The 23,094-nt window shown below is 35.8% G+C and overlaps 1 protein-coding gene and 1 non-coding gene across 3 annotated transcripts in view; both read left to right on the top strand.

Annotated features, from left to right (window-relative positions):
* Hmt4-20 (Histone methyltransferase 4-20) overlaps positions 1-23,094 on the top strand; it is a 60,853-nt gene that overhangs the window by 12,650 nt on the left and 25,109 nt on the right. For both annotated transcript variants that reach the window (XM_081751696.1, XM_081751695.1), the window contains exons 2-6: positions 5,695-5,816; positions 16,016-16,177; positions 18,351-18,516; positions 21,221-21,333; positions 21,731-21,917. In XM_081751696.1, the coding sequence (XP_081607822.1) occupies positions 16,029-16,177; positions 18,351-18,516; positions 21,221-21,333; positions 21,731-21,917 (615 nt within the window). In that variant the 5' untranslated portion in view covers positions 5,695-5,816; positions 16,016-16,028. The remainder of the gene's footprint in view (positions 1-5,694; positions 5,817-16,015; positions 16,178-18,350; positions 18,517-21,220; positions 21,334-21,730; positions 21,918-23,094) is intronic.
* TRNAR-UCU (transfer RNA arginine (anticodon UCU)) lies at positions 8,016-8,089 on the top strand. The gene has a single exon. It is a non-coding gene; the product is annotated as a tRNA-Arg (tRNA).

Genomic DNA, 23,094 nt, shown 5'->3' with positions numbered 1-23,094 from the left:
ATATAGATATATAGTTGATACGCCCTGTGACTTTTAAACTAATGTACAAGAATCCCAGAAGTTTTGAACCATGCAAATATTGGCAGGGGGTCATTGTTTGCAATTCTCCGTGATACCACAAGGTTAACAATGTTACCAACCCAACATACAGTTGTATTTTTTTAATGGCACTACGTCAGATTATTACATATTACAAATTTACACACAAACCGAAAGCTTAACAATACTGCACTTCTCATACAGTTGCAAACTAAAGACACCATAGTATCGCAAAACATCGAAAAGCATAATTTTGAGGGTTCCACAACATGTGTAATACAAGTGATACGGATGGGGCACTAAAAGAAACATCTAAAAGAAACTGATATACCAGTAATTGGAAATTCGATTTTTTTTTTTCGGAGGACTTTATTTCGAAAAATGTTTACATATGGTATCCAATAACGTGTATGGTTTTTCAAGAGACATAATATCATAATGCCGTTAATGGCATTTTGATATATTCTTTAAAATGACTTGTGAACTTGTAAAAGCAATGTTTGATTTCCTTTTGATTCTGTAACGTTATAACAAGGTATTGGAATTTTATATTTTTAAGCAGGTTGGAATCGTATCTTCAGAACAATTTGGGATATCAAATTGCTGTAAGCGGCATTATGACCTTCGCATGTATTGAAAATCATCTGAAATAGTATTTCGAAATAAAGGTTTTTGAAAAAAATGTCCCTTTTTAAGCTCGATCGTATTCATTGGATATCCATATCATGATTTTAATATGAGAGAATAAACTACTTTGGATGTGCATTACCCGGTCTGTCGCACTTGTGGCATTGCTGGTGTAGAGGCATCAAAATTCGGATATTTGTGGTAGTGTAGCGTCTTTAGTTTGCAGCAGTGCGTAATAAATTTAATACTATAAGTTCTCGCTTAACATGTAGGTTTGAAATGTGTAATAACTGACGTAACGCCATTTAAAAAAAAAAAAAAACTATATTGGGTTGGTAATTATGTTAACCTTGTACCAAAGAATATGCCAGAAATGCCCCGCTGCCGGTATTTGCATAGTGCAAAATTAGAGCGCTTTTCGTCCATTGGCTTAAAAATAACAAGGTCGTATCAAGATAAGTGGTCCACCCGCTATAGTCCCCCTTGACGCTCAGGTATACACCAGGGTTGGAAAACTTACTTGTTCTTTTCCAAAAAAAAAAAAAAAAAAAAAAAAAAAAAAAAAAAAAAGTTTAAAACAAAAAAAAATGTTCAAAATGTTTTAAGCATGATTTTAAACATATTTCAAAATCGTGTAATAACGTATTTATTAAGACTTTTGCTATTACAACCGATCTTTTCATTTATTTTATTCTCGTTAAGACTACACTGTGTTGGGTACTGAATATTTCAGTATAGGTTAGTAATTCTCAATTTATTTCATATCACGACCCTCTTTTATTACACTCTTTTGCCGGTGACTCTTGCAACTATTTCATTGGTTGTAATAAGCTTTTTAGGTAGATTTTAAAATCTACCTACTATAGAGATTTCACACACACTTCAATATACAAGGCAAAACAAAAGTACTCACCATTGGGTTGTGTATTGAGAACGGGTTGAGGGAGAATAATGAAACTTGGAAGTGGTCTGACATATCAGATGGTGATATCGAGACATCATGGCGGACATCTTTGCTTGGTATTCGAAACTTCAAATGCAAAGGGACTCATGTTACATGTTTTAAGGCTAGAATCTTACCAGAATACGGTTGTGCGGTTATTTTAGTCCTAAAGCAAAGTCATTTCGGATTTACCGCTTCTGAAAGTTTTTTGATTATGCCTTTAGGGTCTAAGCTCGCGTTTCGTGGAGGTGGGTGAGATTTTTGTTGGAGAATTTAATTACTATTTCAGAACACTGATGCTAATAAAATTATTTTAAAATAATAAAGTTTCGAAAAGCATAATGCTTGAAGCACATTTCATGTTGTGTTAACTTTAGAATATTTTCTGCAAGCCTAGGTAATTGGTTGTTTTGAGTCAATAATTTATTGAAGAAAGGTAATATTTGGGGCGTTCAGAGCACAATGGGTCCAAATCCATTTTCAATAAAGTTTAGTTTTGCTCAGAAAATTAATTCTGTTTCAAAACGTAATATCTTCGCAGTCAAGAGTCCAAAACAAATGTAACTAAAACTATGCGAAAGGGCGTGGAATAGTTTCATATGACAACCGCTAGGCAGGGGCGTCAGTGTAACGAGGGCAGCCGCTCTCATCCCCACTCTGGATTTCAGATTTTAGGAGCAGTAAGGCAGTTTTAGAAATCTTTTGATAAGCAAAGTCCAACAGAACAAGCTTGAGATCCTTACACCGAATAAATACGGAGAACATACAGATGATTAAAACTGGAAAGTTGCTTAGACCCAGTTTCCAGAATTTTAAACAGGCCCGAAACTCAAAACCTTTGGAATCCTTGGACCAAAAAATATACAAGAGAACAATATAGGCCTATAGCTCCTTACGGTCAATGGAAATGGATTATAACTAATCAAAATCGTTATTTATTCGGCGTAAGGACTTCATTTTTTTTATTTTTTTATTTTTTTTTTATGTTGGACTTTGCTAAGCAAAAGTTTTCTAAATCTCCATTACTGCCGCCAAAATTTGTAATTCAGGGTAAGGGGCGGATTATCTCTAAACGAACGCCCCTCTCTAGGGGCAATTTATAAAATTCTAGATTGCATCTTGTCATGTAGTTTTTCTTTCTTTCATCCCGGATTTGTGGTTGTGAAAATATGACGTTTTCGGTGTATTCTTTTGTACACACTCTGCATTTATTTAACGTAATTATGCATCATTGACTATGGCATTCGGAGCTTGACTTATTAATCATTCCCACGCTGCAGCGTACACAATATAATGTTAATATATTAAATTCATGAGCAAGGAGGGGGGAAATTAGCCCTTCTTCCCCATTCCATCAACGACTTTGTCTACTGGTTGTCCTATGAAACTCTAGTCCCCACCCTTTCACGTGGTTTTTGTTTCATTTGTTTTGTACCTTTGGCTACAAAGATACTACGTTTGCTGAGCAAAAGTGAACCTTTCTGAGAATGTACTTATATTCCTTGTGCTCTGACCGCCCTATATCTAAAAATATTTTATAAAACAGTTGGAGCCAAATTTATCCTGCAACCCAAGTTTATTCGAAACTCGTAAAATTAGTTTGTTTGGTTTCATAGATTACAGTCTTGCATCAGTAGTAAGGCTATATGAGACAGGGCTTTTTGTTTAAAGTGGGATCCGAACCACTGATTGTGAAATTTTACGTCGGATCGCAGTCAAAATCTATACAGCAAATTCATCATTAGAATCATCAGAAGCAGTTTTGGGATTGACACTTTTACTACTTGGTTGGGTTTCCAGTTTTTTCATAGCATTCCATTTTTCATAATGATTCTTTGAACTAAATCAACCATTTCTTTCTTAAGCGTTTTGAAACGGGCTCATATGGTCGTTTTCTTATCTGATAGAGTCTCAGTTACTTTAAGAAATTTGTTCCAAATGATGTCCTTTTTTCTTCCTGTAAAACTAATGTTAAACGATTCCAAGTTTTACAGAGACTCGAGAACCAACATGTACTGTATCAACGAATGTCTGTGATATTTTAATTTCAGAACCGCGATTTAGCAAATAACCTTTTGTTTGTTTTCTGAATACAACACAAAAATTTGTTTCCATAATTATTTTATTTATTATTTAATATCAATTTTACAAGTAGTCCAACCTTCGACTACGACGCTTTCTCGCAAGTTAACTGAGAAGCATTTAAACAATACAATATATGTTAAAAATAAGGGGGGGAAAAGTCAAAATAAATTGATTGATCTGCTGAAGCCACGAGAAATCAAAACATTCACATGGGAAGAAAATAGTCTTCTGAATGGGGAGCACTTTTGACTGTTTTCCTTCTCTGACAGATTTTTTTACAAAAATAAAATAAAAATAAAAATATGTTTTAAGTCTTAAAAAATACACGTGTTTAAAACAAAATGTTTAAAATGTATACAAAATTTGTTTTAAAGAAAACAATCCTGGTATACACTGGATAAAATGGGTTTCAATCCTGCTTCACACTGGATAAAGCGGCAAACTATAGTTTAGCCCCTCTCTAGATCATATCCTGGATCCGCCTCTATATATATATAAATAATCTCTTCAGGTTAACGTCCCATGATTATACCCTTTAAGCTAAGGGAGACGGTTGATTAAGTGGAAGGGAATGGGAGTATCCCAAAAAACCTACGGACACGATCTTGTCCACCACAAACTTGCTTAGCCAGAGATCGAACCAGGGACCCCATGCACCAGACACTAAGCGCTCTACAACTGAGCCACCGTGCTCCCGTAAGTAACACATTAGAAACTCCAAAGAGGATGAACCTATCAGTTCGCTTATTTTTATCTTCGCAATACCTCACATTTCGTAACTAGTCCTGTCTATGCCGAAGACTGCAAATTGGTCTCCGAAATTATCAGCAACAAAGAACATAAGAGGCACTGTAGGCTCAGTGTTAGAGCGCTCGCCTTTAATGCGAAAGAACGCGGTGGCCAATATCGTGTCTGCGAGTTTTAGCGGAGCTCTCCTACATTCGTATACGATTTTTTCATCATTATTATACCTCATATCTTTCCTACTGTGTAATCCCACTTTTTGTGTAAGAAATTGAGAAACATTCGGTACCCGTAGCACCGACCTCAAGTGAGAGTGGATGGATTAGTGGTATCTAGAATACAGGCACGGTATACTGGAAACACAAGTTCGATCCCTGTCTAGTCATATTTTTCCATTCCTTGAATTTAATAAAGATAATGACATTGTTTCACGGGTACATGATTTTTTTTTTTTTTTTTTGTTTTGTTTTAAAGAGTAACATAGGTGACAGTAAACTGCTAGAGGCTTATTAAATAGTCCGTGCATCCAAGATAATAGTATTCGTCGGTTTTTCATATTCAAATTGTAAATTCTAATTTTTTTACTCTTAGTTATAATGTACACTCATGTCCAAAATGATTGTCTCATATCTATAACTGCCATCTTGTAAGAATATAATTTAACAATGATTTTGCAGGGTTCTATGTGAATAATCGGAAAATGTATATTTGTGGTAAATTTCATAGGAAAAGAATTATAAATACGAAAATTAGAATGAGTAAAACAAAATGTTGCTAAATGGACAAGGGAGTTTTATTTTTGTTTTATTGTTCTTATTTACTGCTCTTTTGACATGAAATTTGCCACATATATGTCTTCGCCGATTATACACATACTAACATTGTAAGAAATACCGGAAGAATTCGTTATCAAATTATATTCCTACAACAACATATTTATAGACATGCGACAATAATTTTGGACATGAGTGTACTTAATATGTAAAGAATGTTTCAATCACGTGTATTGCTCAGTTGCCAGCAGATGTGCGTATCTACTTATATTTTTTGTCAATTACCATGTGAGTGAATCGATTAAGTATGGTTTGAGCAAGTCTTACATGAAGGAGAACCACCATACTACATGGATAGAGTAGATAGGTACTTTAGCTGTCTGTTGTCAGTATCACATTTTAGACGTAACACTTAACAGAACTGAAAATAGCTTCTGTTTAAGGTAATTAAATGCTTACAGCAATATTTTACATCTCTTACAGGCATTCAATCAATATTAACCAACAGTGTGGTTCATTTTATGGAGTAAATTTGGCACAGAGAGCGTTCCGATTTTCTATTATCCTTATACTTGAAGAAAATAATGATCTTTTGATGATTAAGGGTAGGTAATGTGTGATTATAAACTCAGATTAGATCTTTTTGTTAATCTAAAATTTAATAATCTTAAATTTTCTACAGGATATAAAATGTAAGTTTATTTAAAAGATTTATTATTCCTTTTACTTGTATTTCACTCCATTTACTGATGTTCATGATGGTTAATAGATTAGAATGCTTAGTTGTTTTCATACTTCTGCTCATTAAGATATTCATTGAAAATAATCTAGAAATGTTAATGACTAACGTATTGACGTAGCCGGAAGAATAGATAGCTTTTTTTATGCCAATATATTTTTTGCACCTCTATATAACCAGAAGAAAAAGGTATATGGAGTAGATCGAGTGAGTTACCAAGAAGTGTTACTTTTAGCAGAACAATGTATTGACTGAGGGTTTTTAAGAAGTTTGGTTTACAAATACTCCATCTTTATTTATTCTGGCCATAGTTTTTGACCAGGATGCACAGGGGTCAAAATTTAGGTGTAGACTTCATTGGGAGCTGTTATTCAGATAGCAAGTGTTAGAAGTGAACAATTTCCGGTTTTTTATGTTGATCACTATGAAGCAAAAACGGTAATAAGTAGCGAGAAACGGTTTTCTGCAATTCATTAAGCATCTCAAGAATACACTTATCTCCATTACTTCTTCCGGTTTTATTGATCTATGTAGGCCAAAAGAGATAGCGGAAGTCATCTTTTTGAAATCGATTTATCCTGTTAATAGTAGCTACTATGTTATAACCTTCTATTAAAACCGAAGTAGCAGAAATCAATCACTTTCTTTTTTAATGTTGATGCTATAAAAACTGTAATAGATAATGACATGATGTTTTCTGCAGTCATTTAAGTGTCCCAAGAATATATTGTCTCCACTCATATCTCTTCACAGAAACCAGAAGTGAAAGAAATGTACCACTTTGTTTCATATTAAGAAAATATCACGCCATATATACTAAACTTCGTCACGTAGTGTACACGTGGCTTTGCTGTTTGAATCTGTTGTAAGGATTTTTATCAAACCAGTTAACATTTTCGAGCGGTCTAAGCCATTGGGCTGCCTATCACATATTTCAATCCCACTCGTGGCGTCAGTGTTGCATGTTTTCCTTTCACAACTCATATTCAGTTCTTTGAAAACTTTTCTTGATACGTAGTAGATGCAAATAATTATCAAAATATCGGCCAGAAGATAGTGAATACGATAGTGAACTTGAAGTTCTTTCGATATACGCTTTCGTCAGATAAGGATATAAATGTAGAGAAAAGAAAAAGAGTAGCTGTGAAGCAACCTTCCATGTGGAAGTGCGTGGTCAGGTGATATGGGGCTGAAAGTATATGAGAGCAATATATTTAATATAAATTAGTGATAAAGTGGGAAAAGGAATTATTAAAAAATGAAGAAAAAGGAACTGCATGGGAAACTTTGTTTATTTAGGGAGGTAATGTATTACAGAAGGTTAAGACTAGTAAAAAAGAACTTCCCAAGAGGGATGGTGTTTTCCTATCTTTCCTGAGAGACGTGGAAAAATGTGAGAAAGGCTTTGGGGGGACCTACACGTAAAATATGGTCAAATGTCATGTTGAGATGGGTTTTGTGTTGTGGAACAGATGAGCGGGAAATTTGAGGGGGTACAAGGATGAGTTTGCCAATGCAGAAGGGTGGACTTGGGCCGGGACAGGACGTTTGGGCGCGAGGTACATAGTAAAAATCACAATTTACGAAATATAAAGTAAGCTAGGCACTGAAAACTAAGCGCGAATCAAGATATATATATATATATATATTTCCTACACTTCTATCTTTATCTCACCTCATTTATCTATCTATTTTCTATCTTATTTATTCATCTAAATTAAATAGTTTAATGCGTTTGTGGCATTTGTTGCCTAACCTCGTCATGGATTGATTTTTCGCTTGTTCACGATTCTTGTACTTCTGATCTAATGTTGATCTAATTTTTGTATTATATAAGAAAGCTAGGAAATGAAGGAGTCAGACGAACTGTTAATAATTTTCTTAATGTTAATTAAAACATATTGATTTAATTTTTGTATTTTTTTTAAAAAAAGTTAATAATTACATACTTATGAATATTAAAATTTGCTTTCATTCGTATTACGTTTGCCAAGCTCTTCTCTTTCTTAAGTCCAATAAAGAACTACCAATAAAAGATTTCTGCGCACTCGAGTTGAGAGAAGTGGCCCCGCGTAGCGTAGTCGCTAACGCTCTCGCCTTCTGTGCGAGCGGTCCCGGGTTCGATTCCCGGTAGGGGCACTCGGTCGAAAAAGTGTAACACGCTCTTTCAGGCCGGCCACCCTGAATGAGGTTTTCCTCATTCACACCAGGCAAATGCCGGGGTGGTACCTGATTTATAGGTCCAGGCCGCTTCCTTCCTTCCCCAATCCTTTCTTCCTTTCCTTTTCCCGGATAGTGTGCCCCCTCAAACGTGAGGGGCTAAATGGCCTTACATGCCGAGAGCCGAGAAATCTAAAAGTCCTAATTGAGTTGAGGGAAAGCTATTAATACAGGGTGTCTAAGACATTGAGTTTAGGAACTGTAGTGTGCTGTATTTCTGGTATCACTTTTTTTTATTAACATTCCAATATAAAAATCAAAACTTAACACACTTTTTTTTTTCGTCCCATTGTAAGCATTTAATCTGCACTAAAGAAAGTGGCGAAAGGGAAAAAAGAATGATTTCAAAGTGAAAAATAATAGTGAAGTGTACATATATTGTTCACTTAGCCACTAGAAGTGTGTTTGACATTCACTCTTATTGCATAACTACAGTAGAAGTCCTGCTTTGTTTTTTAATGGAATGGCTCACTATGTACGTAATGCAATCAATCATATCTAGTCTGGTCTACTTACCTTTGGCTTGAAAAGTTATCAAATAAAAAGCATACTTAACTTTGGTTGAAACTTAAATTTACAAAATTTAATTGTTAATTCAGTTTTTAGAATTTTCAAATTTCAGTATTTCTAATATGTAAAACAAAATCCAGTATAATTCAAGGACTTCCACTACAGTAGACACCTTGTGATATCTTGATTCGAACTTAGTACTCAGCGCCTAACATAATGACTTTTTAATTTAACTCGCACCCAAACGTCTGGCGCCCAAACGTCCAGTGTCCAAACGGCGGCGCCCAAACGTCACGTACCGACTTGGGCTGTACGAACATTGTTAATCTGAGCCTTGAAATTCGCTCTGCCATGTTTACTCATTAGATAGGCTATATGCCAGTTTGACGTTCTTTATAAAAGGCATTATTTACCTGTTACAGTTTGAGTTGAGTTTCCGTTACCAAACAAATAGATGTATCATGATGGCTGAAAGTTTAGAATTCTACTAAAGCCTTTTGAATCGGGGTGAAAGGTTTTAATCTATTTTCGCCGAGTCAATTTACCATAATTTTTGATTCACTGGTTGGTTTGTTTATCTGGAATTAGCGTCCCGTTCAGCACCGAGGCTGTGTGGGACGTAAACCTATAGCATAGTCTAGAATCCAAACCACGAGCTCCCACAGGGAGTTGAACACAGCTAGTTATTTACTTCTGTGTGCGGAGGAGAAATGGTGAAACAAATCAATTTGCAATTCAGTTAATACAAGTGGATAAGCCAATAGACAATTATAGTAGCTGGAAATCGTTACTTAATATAAATTTTGACTCGTCTTCCATAATTAGATACATGTACTTTGTTGGTTAATTCCATCTTTTAAGATACTTGCCAGTGTGCCTCGAAGGCTGTGGATTGTTTTCAGTACTGTAAAAATCATATCTAAGTTATTATATGTGATACTAACCTGCTGCTAATTAGAATATAATCCAAACAAATGTTCCTCATGTTCTATAAGCAATGACCTATCTAAGTTATTTATTTTTAAGATTGGAAAATTCCGTAGATTCTTCTGATACAGTTTCTAGCAAAAACGGATAAATTACAGAAGAATGTACTCAAATAAGTGTCTCCTTTGAAACGACAAAGGATCAATTCATATGAAGTGACACAATGAAAGTTACTTGGCCATTTTTAATTTTTCAGTTTTTCAAACATATTATTAGTGTATACATTGGCAACACAAAAGTAGTTTTTAAAAATTGTAATCTCAGCACGTTTTCCTCTTTGAGTGACGACCATTTATCTTGAGCATCGCATGCCAATTAGTGGCTTTGCGAACTTTAGCATAAACCAGGGTGAATTGATTTAAATCAGTTTGATTTAAGAGTGATTCCATTTCAAATCGTCCAGGGTGGTCCACACGACTGTCTCAGATTTAGTTCATTTTTTAAAATAAGAAACTACATACAAAATTATTAGACCCATATTTTTTCTTTTTACTGAAAAAAAATTTTTCTTCGACATACAGCCTTCCAAAATGGCCGCCCTCTCAGATTGCTCGAAAAACTGAAAAACATGTGAAATTAAAAGTTTTGTTGTAGAGAAACGAGTGTACTTAGTAACGTAATCGCAATAGCAGGAAGAGTATAAAGTTGTATGTTTCGTTGAAGGGCCAAATTTCGTCTATTGGTCCAATAGGAATCGCGCAATTCACTCGCAATGTTGCCAACTTTGATGAAATTTTTGCTAACTTCAAACATTTTTTTTTTTTTTTATCCTCACGAGCAATATCAACCATCTGCTTCTAGCATCGAAATCTACTCCATAAGGTCTCTTAAAAATGTAAAGGACTTATGTTTCTTATTATTACATCCCACGTTAGAGCATGATGAAAAGCTGAAAATTGCATTAAGACGCCATGTTCGGACGCCATTTTCTCAAAAAACCCACCTTTTAAAAATCTGAATTTTTTACATGTATTGGAGAAGTACCTAAGTATTTAAAATCCGTTAACCGTTCATGCGGCTGCAGCCCCTAACGTTTACAATTAATTATTGAAATTTCGATCTTTGTACTTGCAATGTAAATATTTCCTATGGGCATTTAGGTCTATACACAAGGCAATTTGAAAGGGAGTATGAAAATTTTGAGAGTAGAATCCTGACATCAAATCCAGTGGAAAAGTTCCTATAAACATGAATCGAATTCCGCTTCGTTTTCGAGTTACAGGGTTTCCAACTCGGGATCCAAAATCGGTTCGGGACAATAGAGAATGAAATATATATTTCGCGTTAAATCAGAAACTGTGTGTTAAAGCTTTGATAAAGTTCAGAAAGTTGATTTGTACCAATATGATGATTTTTACGTGCGTTGCAATTCAGTTGGCAGTGTTGTCAACTTGCTAGAACTTTTATTTGTTTCCAAATGACACTACGTGGATTTTATTTGATATTTGGTATTCATTAATGATTGCCAACATCACACGAAGCACAATTTTCCCTCACATCACCACAGTTTTCGAAAAGTTACATGTATTTCATTAAAAGGTTTTATCTCGTGTGTTATTGATAGTTTGTGTGATTCGGTGTCGTGAACATCGTCCTAGTGTTCTCTGAAACCATGAAAATTGTTTTCACTGGTAGCATGACATTGTAGTGCACTAGTTAAGTGTTTGTGTGAATAACAATGGGGAAGTCCTATTGCAGTAAGGACCATATTGATTATGCTAAAGGCCGTAAGGTGATTGTGCACAGAAAGAATTCTAGACAAAAAATTTATCTTGCGGTAAAATATATGGATTGCGTACAGCGTGTCAGCCCAAACGTACTATTAGGGGAAGATGATTATTTGTGTCTTGTACACAAGGCGATTTGAAAGGCAGTATGAAAAATTTTGAGATGTGAATCCTTCACCGTAGTCTAGGTTTCACCGATAACAGTCGTTTTAATGGGGCACATTCATGTTTAGCATGTTAACTATCTGGTTAATGGTTTCCAAATCTTCATTCAGAGGAACAAATTCTTTATCTTACTGATGCATAATTTCATATTTACATCTTCTTTCGTGATCACCAATATATCACACACATTCACGTTGTTCACGGTAAATATTCAAAGCACCCTTTACATGAATAATCATCCTCTCCTAATATTACGTTTTGGCAGACGCGCTGTACGCAATACATATATTTTACCGCAAGATAAAATGTTTGTCAAGAATTCTTTCTGTACACAATTATCTTATGCCTTTCAGAATCGTCAACACATTTAATACGGTCCTTACTGTAATACACTGAGAAAAAAATGTAGGTGGCGCACTTAAAAAGATAGGTTACATGCGCAATTCCTGTAATTTTTGGACAACGTACAGCAGACGTATAACTGAAAATGCATGTTTTATAATACTTTCTGTATAAGTGTTCCATTTATACGTACTTTGTGTATGAAACAATGTAGGCGGTCAGGATCTCAGATACAAATGGACGTAAATAACATATAGCTGGCGAAGGTAACATAAGTATATACATGTGATATACGGAAAACTGTTAGATGTCAGACATCCTGCAACAGCATGATGTAACATCTAAGGGCAGTGCCTATGTAGCATATGGATAACGTTTACTCCGTACTGATTTCTATAGTAAGCAAGAGGATACCGTATATTTGTACAATATACCGCTGTACGGAGAACGGATTTTTCTCTGTGTAGGACTTCCCTATTGTTATTCACACAAACACTGTAACTAGTGCACTACAATGTCATGTTACCAGTGAAAACAATTTTCATGGTTCCAGAGAACACTAGGACGATGTTCACGACACCGAATCTCGTAATAAACTGTTTCGTGGTTGCAGCAGAACTTCTTGATTAAGTTCGAACTTGATGCGTGGAGTTACGAGAGGTTTTGCAATAATAAAATATATTTTTCTTCATCTTTTTATTATTATTATTATTTTATTATTATTATTACAACTTACACAGACGTAGTTTTTATTCGACATTTTGGTTTTACTAATGATGGCATACATCAAGTGAAATTCACACGTAATGTTGCAAACTATCAATAACGCACGAGATAAGCCTTTTAATGAAATACATGTAACTTTTCGAAAACTGTGGTAATGTGGGGAAAATTATGCTTCATGTGATGCTAGCAATCACTAATGAATACCAAATATCAAATAAAATCCACGTAGTGTCATTTGGAAACAAATAAAAGTTCTAGCAAGTTGGCAACACTGCTAACTGAATAGCAACGCACGTAAAAATCATCATATTGATACGAATCAACTTTCTGAACTTTATCAAAACTTTAACACACAGTTTCCGATTTAACGCGAAATATATATTTCATTTTCTATTGTCCCGAACCGATTTTGGATCCCGAGTTGGAAACCCTGTAACTCGAAAACGAAGCGGAATTCGATTCATGTTTATAGGAACTTTTCTACTGGATTTGATGTCAGGATTCTACTCTCAAAATTTTCATACTCCCTTTCAAATGGCCTTGTGTATAGGACCTAAATGCCCATAGGAAATATTTACATTGCAAGTACAAAAATCGAAATTTCAATAATTAATTGTGAATGTTAGGGGCTGCAGCCGCATGAACGGTTAACGGATTTTAAATACTTAGGTACTTCTCCAATACATGTAAAAAATTCAGATTTTTAAAAGGTGGGGTTTTGAGAAAATGGCGTCCAAACATGGCGTCTTAATGCAATTTTCAGCTTTTCATCATGCTCTAACGTGGGATGTAATAATAAGAAACATAAGTTCTTTACATTTTCAAGAGACTTTATGGAGTAGATTTCGATGCTAGAAGCAGAGGTTGATATTGCTCGTGAGGACAGAAAAAAAAATGTTTGAAGTTAGCAAAAATTTCATCAAAGTTGGCAACATTGCGAGTGAATTGCGCGATTCCTATTGGACCAATAGACGAATTTTGGCCCTTCAACGAAACATACAACTTTATACTCTTCCTGCTATTGCGATTACGTTACTAAGTACACTCGTTTCTTTACAACAAAACTTTTAATTTCACATGTTTTTCAGTTTTTCGAGCAATCCGAGAGCAGGGCGGCCATTTTGGAAGGCTGTATATCGAAGGAAAAATTTTTTTCAGCAAAAAGAAAAAATATAGGTCTAATAATATTGCGTGTAGATCCCATATAAAAATAATAAATGAAATCTGAGACTATGATGGGGACCAATTGTGGTTTGCCTGGACGATTTGAAATGGAATTGGTCTTAAATCAGTTGATTTTTTAAATAAAAATCATTGATTAAGATCAAATTACGAAAGAAATTATTTTAAAGTAAAAATAAGTAAAATCCCTTTACTGTTCTGTTATTTTGATTATGGAAGAAGATAATCCTAATACAATCAGACTCAAATGTATGTAAGCACAGTATGAAAACGAGTATCATGCAGAGGATGATTAGAAAAAGTCCCGTTTTAAACTGGGAACGGGTAAATCCTGTTTTCTTCTCTTCGTAACATAAGATTTTTAAATCGTTAATAACTGTTCTTACGGAGAAATCACCATGGACATTTAAGACGAAAATTCTTTTGTGTCCACGTCTGTTTGTTTGTTTCCAGATAATAGGGCGTATTTAGAGTGGTCCGATCCCCTATGGAAACCAAAAAAAAAAAAAAAAAAAAAGTCGAAATTTATGTACTAAATACATAGTTCCTCGGGATCGTAATACTGCAAATTTTGGAAGCGTTAAAATATCGAATAATACTTTTGATAAAGTGGATACTTTCAAATATCTAGGACCAATATTAATAGACGAAAACGATATTCACGAGGAGATCAAATGTCGACTAAAAGCAGGGAATTCGTGGTATTATTCAGTTCAAAATCTCTTGTCTCGAATTCTGTCGAGGAATTTGAAGCTTAAAATATATAAAACTATAATCATGCCTCTTCTGTATGGTTGCGTACGATGAGGGAAGAACGTAGACTGAGAGTATCTGAGAACAAGATCCTGAGTCAAATGTTCGGACCCAAAAGTAATGGAATGGTGGAAACTTCATAACGAGGAACTTCATAATTTATACGGTTTACCAAACACTGTTAGGGTCATCAAGTCTTGGAGATTCACGTGGCCAGGTCATGTAGCCAAGATGGAAAAAAGTAGGAATGCTTTCAAAGTCTTGACTGGAAGACAAATCGGTAAACGACCATTAGGAAGACCTGGGCGCAGATGAGAGGGCAATATTAAGATGCATTTCGCAGAAATAGGAATACAAAGTAGAAACTGGATCCAATTGGCTAAGGATAGAAGTCAGTGGAGAGCTTTTGTGAACGCGGCATTGAACCTCCGGGTTCCATAGGCTATATATATAGTTAGTTACTTTCAAGCGAAATTTACGTACTTTATATGTATTTCGTGCCGCTAGCTAGTTCCGATTTTTTTTTAAAATATGCCCCTCCAAATATCAGAACTTTCGTGAAAAGAAAAGTGTCATGTTGAAAAACGTTGTTGTATGTTTTTTCCTTAATGCTTAAGAAACATGGTTTGGAATTGAAAAAGGTTAACGATTGGGGATTAATTCAAAATTAAACTCCAATACCTTCACTTACGTGGTATAATTAACATTTGGTATTAATTCCTAATGTTTTTTCTTCAGTTTGCGACTTGTATTATATGAGGAGAATGATTTGATTTAAATTTTAAAAAATCATCAATTTTTTTTTTTAATCATGATTTTTCCCATCCTGGCGTAAGCTGGTATATATCTTAGGACTGGATTATGTAAAAACATCGCAACAAATACCATTTTCTCTTGCCTCTTTTAATTAAACCCAAAGAGGTGAAAATTATTGGCTGAATTTAATTTCAGAATTTGAGAAACAAAAGTTCATAATGATAGCATTGATGATCGAAGTTGATTTGTTAATTGGTATGAGATGTACTATAATGCCATAATATTGATGCTGTCAATGTGTATGGCAGTAGATATATATACTGGATCACTTCATGTGGATTGACCCAAAAGAAACAGTGTAGTGGTTGCCCGCTTTCGTTGGTGATAGTACTAGTTAGTGACGATAGAGTTACATCTAAGTGCATGAAGTCCAGTCCAAATTCGAGGTTCTGGTGAATTCGGATCTCCTCTATTTGGTGGGTTCCCCACATCAGACATCAGAAGTAACATGAAAAGAACGAATTTTAAGACCAGTCACACGTTCACTCCACTTTCCCCGCATTTCTGTTTCGTCAGTTACACCATTTTTCATTTGTATTTCTCACAATTTACTGTACATTTAATGAACTAGCGCTTAATGTGTGTGTGTGTGTGTGTGTGTGTATTTATTTATTTATTTATTTGTTTTTTTAAATAGGTAAGACTGCAGGATGGTGGTGGAGAGTACACCAAGGCATATTTTTCATAAAGCACAACCTACTGGCATGACTCCAAAGGAGTTGTCAGAAAATGACGACTTAGCAACGTCCCTGGTATTGGATTCATACTTGGGATTCGTTACCCATAAAATGAATGTTAGGTAAGATAGTTAGTGTATAATCATATATTATTTACAACGAACTATTATTCGCTATAATTGTATGATAAATTTTGTAATTTCCAAGAATATTTTAGAAAATAAGTAAAGAGGAATAAGTTGCAGATCATTCGAAAATATGTTAACGTAGACCAGAAGGAATAATGCTTAGATGAGAACTAGCAGCGAACTTAGGCTTCTGTGACGATATCTTAATTTTTGATCTACTATGTCTGTTTTTGTTTTGTTTTGTTGTGGAGGGAAGAAGTGTCTTTGGTCCTAAGGCAGGTTCTAGACCATTGCTTAACAGAACTAAGTGTCCACTAGACTGAAAAGGTTGTCAGTTGTTTTTCCCTATGATTTAATATTATGTAAAAACTGAAAATTGGAGTGTCAAGAGTAAAGGAATAAATTGTATATTAGATTTAGAGATGCCACATATACAAGTAATGATGAATATATAATTTAGATATTTAGTTGGACACATCAATATTCCTTCGATATAAACCTCTCTGACATTTCTTATTCGTAACATTGGTTAGTAGTCTAAAGCACGGTCAAGTTACTCATAGTTTGAGACATGTTAAAGTTTAATTTTATTTTAATGAGGAAACTTGTGTAAATAAGTGGAGAAACACAATAGTTCTTCCCATTTTCGCTTGTAAATACGAGGCGTGTCCGTAAAATAAGATCTTCGTACGTTTTTCACATAGAAAACACGTTTATTAGCAACAAATGTTACGTCGATGGAAAGGCTGGACGTTTCAGCTATTTTTCGACGTAATCACCGTTGCGGTCGATGCACTTTTACATGCACTGTGGCATTTTTCGTATACCCTTGTCATAGAACTCTCTCGCCACGTTGTGCAGGTAGCCACCTGACCTCGTTTTTCAACTCGTCGTTAGTCTGGAAATGCGTTCCACCTAGGAGTACGCATCCTGATGAAAATCACTAGTTGCTAAATTTGGGCTGTAGGAGGATGGGGAGGATGTCCCATCCGAATTGGGCCAGGAGATCGGCTGTTACATGGGCAGTATGGGGACGAGCGTTATGGTGATGAAAACACTCCCTTCGTCAACATTCCCTTCCTTCGATTTTGAATGGCACGACGCAGTTTTTTGAAGTCTCACAGAAGCGATCAGCGTTTATTGTAGTGCCAGTGGGCATAAGCTCGCATAACAATACACCTTTGTCCTAGATCAAATTGGTCATCACTTAGTCGGCAGACCTGTTTGTTTAAACTTTCGCGGCTGTGGCGAATTCGAATGCCGCCACTAACGCGGCTTTTCCTTAGTTTCAGGTGTCGTGTAGTGCACTCATGTTTCGTTGCCCGTAACAATTGACTCCAAAAATTTTTCGCCCTGTTCTGCATAGCGCTCCAGGAATCCGCGGGCCGCTTCAACACGTTGCCGTTTATGGTCTTCGGTGAGCATTTTGGAGACCCACCTCGCACACATCTTACGATAATGCAAATATTCGGTCCAAATCATGTGAATCGTACTCTTTACTGACTTTAGGGATCCGTTCGCACGGCTTGCGCACATTCACACTCCGATCTGCAATTGTTTCAGCCGTAACTGAAGGCCGACCAGAACGCTGTTCTTTATGGATGTCTGTACATCCGTCCTTGAACTCGTTTACCCACTTCCGCACGTTTTTGACGTCCATACAGCTCCATCGCGAATGGCTGCTCACTCCAAACTAGGCGTTGCAGCGGGCTCTGGTGGTGTTAAAGAAGGTGTTAAAGAAGGGTCAAGCTACACTCGTCACTTGTTGACTCCAGTGTTGCCAGATATCGCGTCAAAGCGTTTCTTAAGGCTCCAGCTCCTTGGAGACCTTATTTTACGGACACACCTCGTATATTACGCTCCATAATTCAGGGACCAAAGCACAAAGAAATGACTAGAAAGACTGTTCTCAGTACTAGGTAATAGTGAGAAGAGACAAGAATTACAATGTACTGGATTAAAACTGGTATCATTAACTCGTACGGGACGGACCGTATGGGTCTTCATAGATCCTTTTAAGTGGTATATTACGATTCATTCCAGCTCTGTCCTCATTACTCTTGCTATAGAGAGTACAGTTTTATATATATATTCCGACTGTGAATTTTTTTGTTGCGAATAATTTTCCTGAGTTTTCATTTCTGATATATCCGTATTCTAATTTCAGATATAGACCTCTTAAAGCTAACAAAGAGGAGTTGAAATCAATTGTAGAAGAATTCATCAATACCCAGAACTATGAAAAAGCGTGCAAACAGCTTATATCTGGTGAATGGATGTGGACCTTCCTTCTCACCAAAAGCAAACAACAGCAGCAGAGTTTTAAGGAACATGTGAGTACTAATCATTTTTGGAAATTAGTTTTTATAGGCATGCGTTCTGGTTTTATATATATATATATATATATATATATATATATATATATATATATATATATATAAAGATATTTGCATTTGGTAATCTCAGACTATTTGAAAACAGCCTTAAAAATGTTATTAATTATCTTCAGAGTTTAGTTCTGAGTAAACTGATCACTGCTAAAATCAACGAGTTACTGGAATTGAAGGCATATATCATACAATAATGATCCTTTTGATGATGACATATTTTGAACATTGTTCACGTAGAGATAATTTCGGATGATGTGTATTCAGGAATATCACATACACCGTTGTTACAAATGCTATGTAAAGATCTGCATGGAAGAAAGTCGTAATTGAGGAAAAGTGCTCGCGGGAAGCACTTTTAATAATCCTAGACATATCGCACACCGTAATTATATATGTAGTCATTAGTAAGAGTTATGGGTGATGAGTAAACACCAATATTTATCAATGTTTAACAAAGATAGATGTAGGATCTTGAAAGTCTGGAGCATTGATTGCGTAAACAGTTACTCGAGTGGAATGTTCGAAAGTAGCTGTGGTGAAAGTGTATCTAGACTAGTGTCTACAGGTACAAGTGACGTTCGTGAAACTACAGAGAACGGCGCAAGATTAAGTGTCGGGGTGAAATCGCCTTCAGTGACTGGTACGGACTTCTGTCGAGTAGGAAAAAGTCTATCTAAGACAACAGTGGTCAACTCAGAAACATGTCTTCAATGATATGTGTCACACACTCGTACCTATGGGCTATTCTACCAGGCGCCGCCGACGTCACCTATTCTCACCATAGTTCAACAACGCCTGGTAATAGACACCCGGATTGAACGATAGCAGATTGGAAGGAGGTCTTCCGAGTCATATTTTTATTCTCTATGGATGACCGTGAGTGAGTTTGGCGAAAACTCTCCATAAGGCACTGGAACAGCAAATGTATGCTGTGAAGCATGTTTTTGTGACGTGTTCTGATGGCTGTGGATGTCGACCGGTGTTCGGTATCGCGATTTCTTCATAAACGGTATATCTCACCATGTTGCACTTTTCCCCTCAAAGACAATAAGCAATTAACCATCGTGCAGATCTTCCATGGCTCCCAACTCCCTGTAGCTCAGTTTCATTTAGTATCTATGCAGCACCAAGGATCGGCGGATGATAAGCCGGAACACCTCTATCCATGCACCAAAGACCACTTCATAGTCACATTGGTTGCGACCTCAATGGACAACCAACGCTCATTATATCGCTGCCACATGGAAATACCGCTGTACGGAAGGTAAAAAGCAAACCTACTTTCTGTTAGGTAGGTGTCATTATTCAGTGACTGATAGCAGGGGATTCGGACCCTAGTCTTGAAATTGGCACAAGCAACTGCCAGGGAGGAAAAAAATGCACTGCCAGTCTGGCGTTAAGATAGGTAACTTATATTGTTAACTTGTGAGTTCCTTAATTCAGTCCAAACTTTCTACCTGCTATTCCAAAACAGAACTAATGAGATTACTAATTTTTGCGTGTCTGTTACTGACAAGCTTTTACTGCGCGAAACCCAGTTGAGTGAGCCTATGTTAATAAAACAGACCGATTTTGGACAAAAATATTTCCCAAATTAGGAACTATGGTACGGATTAGAACGAAAAATCAGGGGCCTAAGAGATAGAATGCAACTCTCTTGAGAATTGTTACCACTAAAAGGAATTTAAAAATGCGTGTTAGACAGCATCTTAGGGATGCAAAACCAGAGCACCCGATTTCAGCTCTTACGAAATATTTAAAAGAAACTGTCAAAAACTTGATTTGGAGTTACAATGAAATCCAAGGACTATCGTTGGGAGATTTTTTTGAACCCCCTAAAACTTAACCAATAGGAAGCTGATTAAAAGAAAAAAAAAAAAAAACTACTGGCATAATAAAACACCAACATGATTATCAGCGTTTACTTGCCAAACAAAGGAACACCACAGCCTGGCCCACCATTTCACTTCGAGCTGCACCGTCCTTGATGAATAAGTTTCAGCAATACATAAGACAAGATGTGTCTGCACAGTTCTCCAATGAGTTCTTCCTGTATATTTCCGTGATTTATTTCATTTGTATTACTGCCATTTTTGTTATCAATGAACGAGGCTGTGGGGAGAATAGAGTGAAAAGTTCAGGGATCATTCAGGAATTAGAAATTGTAGTACGTGAAATAACTAATAATATTCCTAACCGTATCAGTATATCACTTGATAAATATGTATTTACAAATCTGACAGGCTTATAACCCGTCGTTGATGTATTGAAGACCAAGATATATATATATATATATATATATATATATATATTGTGTCGAAACTCAACACAGATTAGTAATAACAAGTGTTACACGTAATTTCAAAGCTATAATGAGCCATATTCAGATTAATCAGATATTTGGTGGCGTGGATATATCTAGATTGAAATGAAGTACGCAGCATATACATTTTTAATATGTGTTCATTGATGTAAAAATTATTAAATTACGTTGAAAAATTAGCGTGGACAATTAAACGATTTTGTGAATCTTTAAATACTTTGTATAAAATGTTTCATGGTCATTGAAGAATTATATAAGATAAAATGAACATCTGTATTTTAACTCACAAACACATTGTAGTAATGCATTCTTGTTTGTTTCTAGCTTCTGAGATACCTGCGGGTATTCGATAAGGACTCAGGTTTTACCATCCAGGCATGTTACCGATATTCACTTGAAGGACAAAAAGGGGCAAAAATCTGTGCTACAAGAAAATGGTGCGGATAAGTTTTTAATTCCTACTGTGTTATAAATATTTATCGTATATAGTAAATGTATTGTTTCGAAGCAAAATTGAAAACTAGAAACATGGTAGTAATGAAGTGTATTGAATATTTGATAAATACGTTAATACAATATTTAGAATTATAGTCATTATACGAAACTTAGATTTACAGTCAAAGAATTTCTTTAAAATCAGATAGAAATTGTACTAGTCGAATACTGTAGTAGCCGTCATATTCATTGCTTGTTGAATTAATTAGTAGTTGATTTCACTTTGTCTTTCTTATCCCGAGAGAGAAATCTGAGTAGGCCATAAGAATTTTATAGTTTCAAGAGAGAGAGAAAATGGGTCGTAATAGAAATAAACATAATTCTTTACTATACTTGCAGGTATAAAAATGAGAAAATTTCATTCCTTGTTGGGTGCATTGCCGAATTAACGGAAGAGGAGGAAAGTCTATTATTACATCCCGGCAAAAATGACTTTTCTGTCATGTACAGTTGTAGAAAGAACTGCGCCCAATTGTGGTTAGGTCCTGCAGCATTTATTAATCATGACTGCCGAGCAAATTGCAAGGTAAGGGAAGGAAGTCATCTCATTAGTAGTAAGATGTAGTATATAATGGAAGTAGATTGTCGGATAATGCAGGTATTTACTAGTTTAATGAAAACTTCTGTAGTGGAAAACATGTCGGATGTCTGGATTGACAACGGTTAAGACTGACGCCATCGCCTAGCTATGGAGATGGTGGTGTAAGGAAGACTGTACTACGTAAGAAGCAATTAAAACGACATTGTGCAATGAGCTGAGCAGATGACGATAGCGTAAAATGGGCGACCTCAGATGTTTCTGGGCAATGACGCCACATCTCACGATAATTTTGCGCCCATTCATTCTCAAGACCTGGAGCTGTTACGCTGTGGTTTGAAGGACATCAAAATATTATTTACCTCTCCAAGCTCGCCCAGGACCTGAACATAATTAAACATCTGTTGTCCATTTTGGAGATGTGAATCTAACGCAGATATCCACTTCCATCCTCTCTCTCAAGGACTTGCGTGATGAACTGCACGGGGAACGTTGTAATATTCCACTTGCAACCATTTACAACTTCTGCAACTCTATTTCAAGTCGCATCAGGGGTGTTCTGAGAGCAAAAGGTGGTCCAACTCCATATTAATCTGATAAGTTCCTCTTTTATCAGGTGTTTCCATTAATTTGGTAAGTATATATCAGCAAACATATGTGAGTTGCTGTCAACAAAAATTAAATACTATAATGTGTCATTTAGTAATTCAGTTCAAGTTAGAGGTTTAAAAAAATCGACATATTTGCTTTGTACAAGAGTGTTACGTATAGGCTGTTCACTTTCCTCGTATACAGTTGCTGTCCGATGCCGACAGACCGCGGGTGGTGGAGAATGCCACCAAACTCAGGTTTGGGAGCTTATTTATGGCTGGTCGAAAGAAAATGAGTGAGTGTGACAGATCTGTAGTTGCCATATTTCCTTTTCTAAGAATTTTGTATACGAGGAAACGCTTGCGTAACTGCTAATATACATAAAAGTGGTTAGCGAAGAATAATAATTATTATCATTATTTAAATTACCTTTGTCCTACAGATTGCCTAAGTAGATTTTAAATGAGCACATGGTTATTTTTATTAACTACCGAATCCCTAATGGCTTTGAGACAAGCAATTGGAATTGTGCGGATCAGGATATAAACCTTCATAAATTATAACAAAAATACAA

This window comes from Thermobia domestica, chromosome 3 (assembly GCF_964235325.1).
Source record: "Thermobia domestica chromosome 3, izTheDome1.hap1.1, whole genome shotgun sequence".
In the NCBI taxonomy this organism is placed as follows: domain Eukaryota; kingdom Metazoa; phylum Arthropoda; class Insecta; order Zygentoma; family Lepismatidae; genus Thermobia; species Thermobia domestica.
The sequence above is the reverse complement of the archived record's forward strand: the minus strand, read 5'-3'. Positions and strand labels throughout refer to the sequence as shown.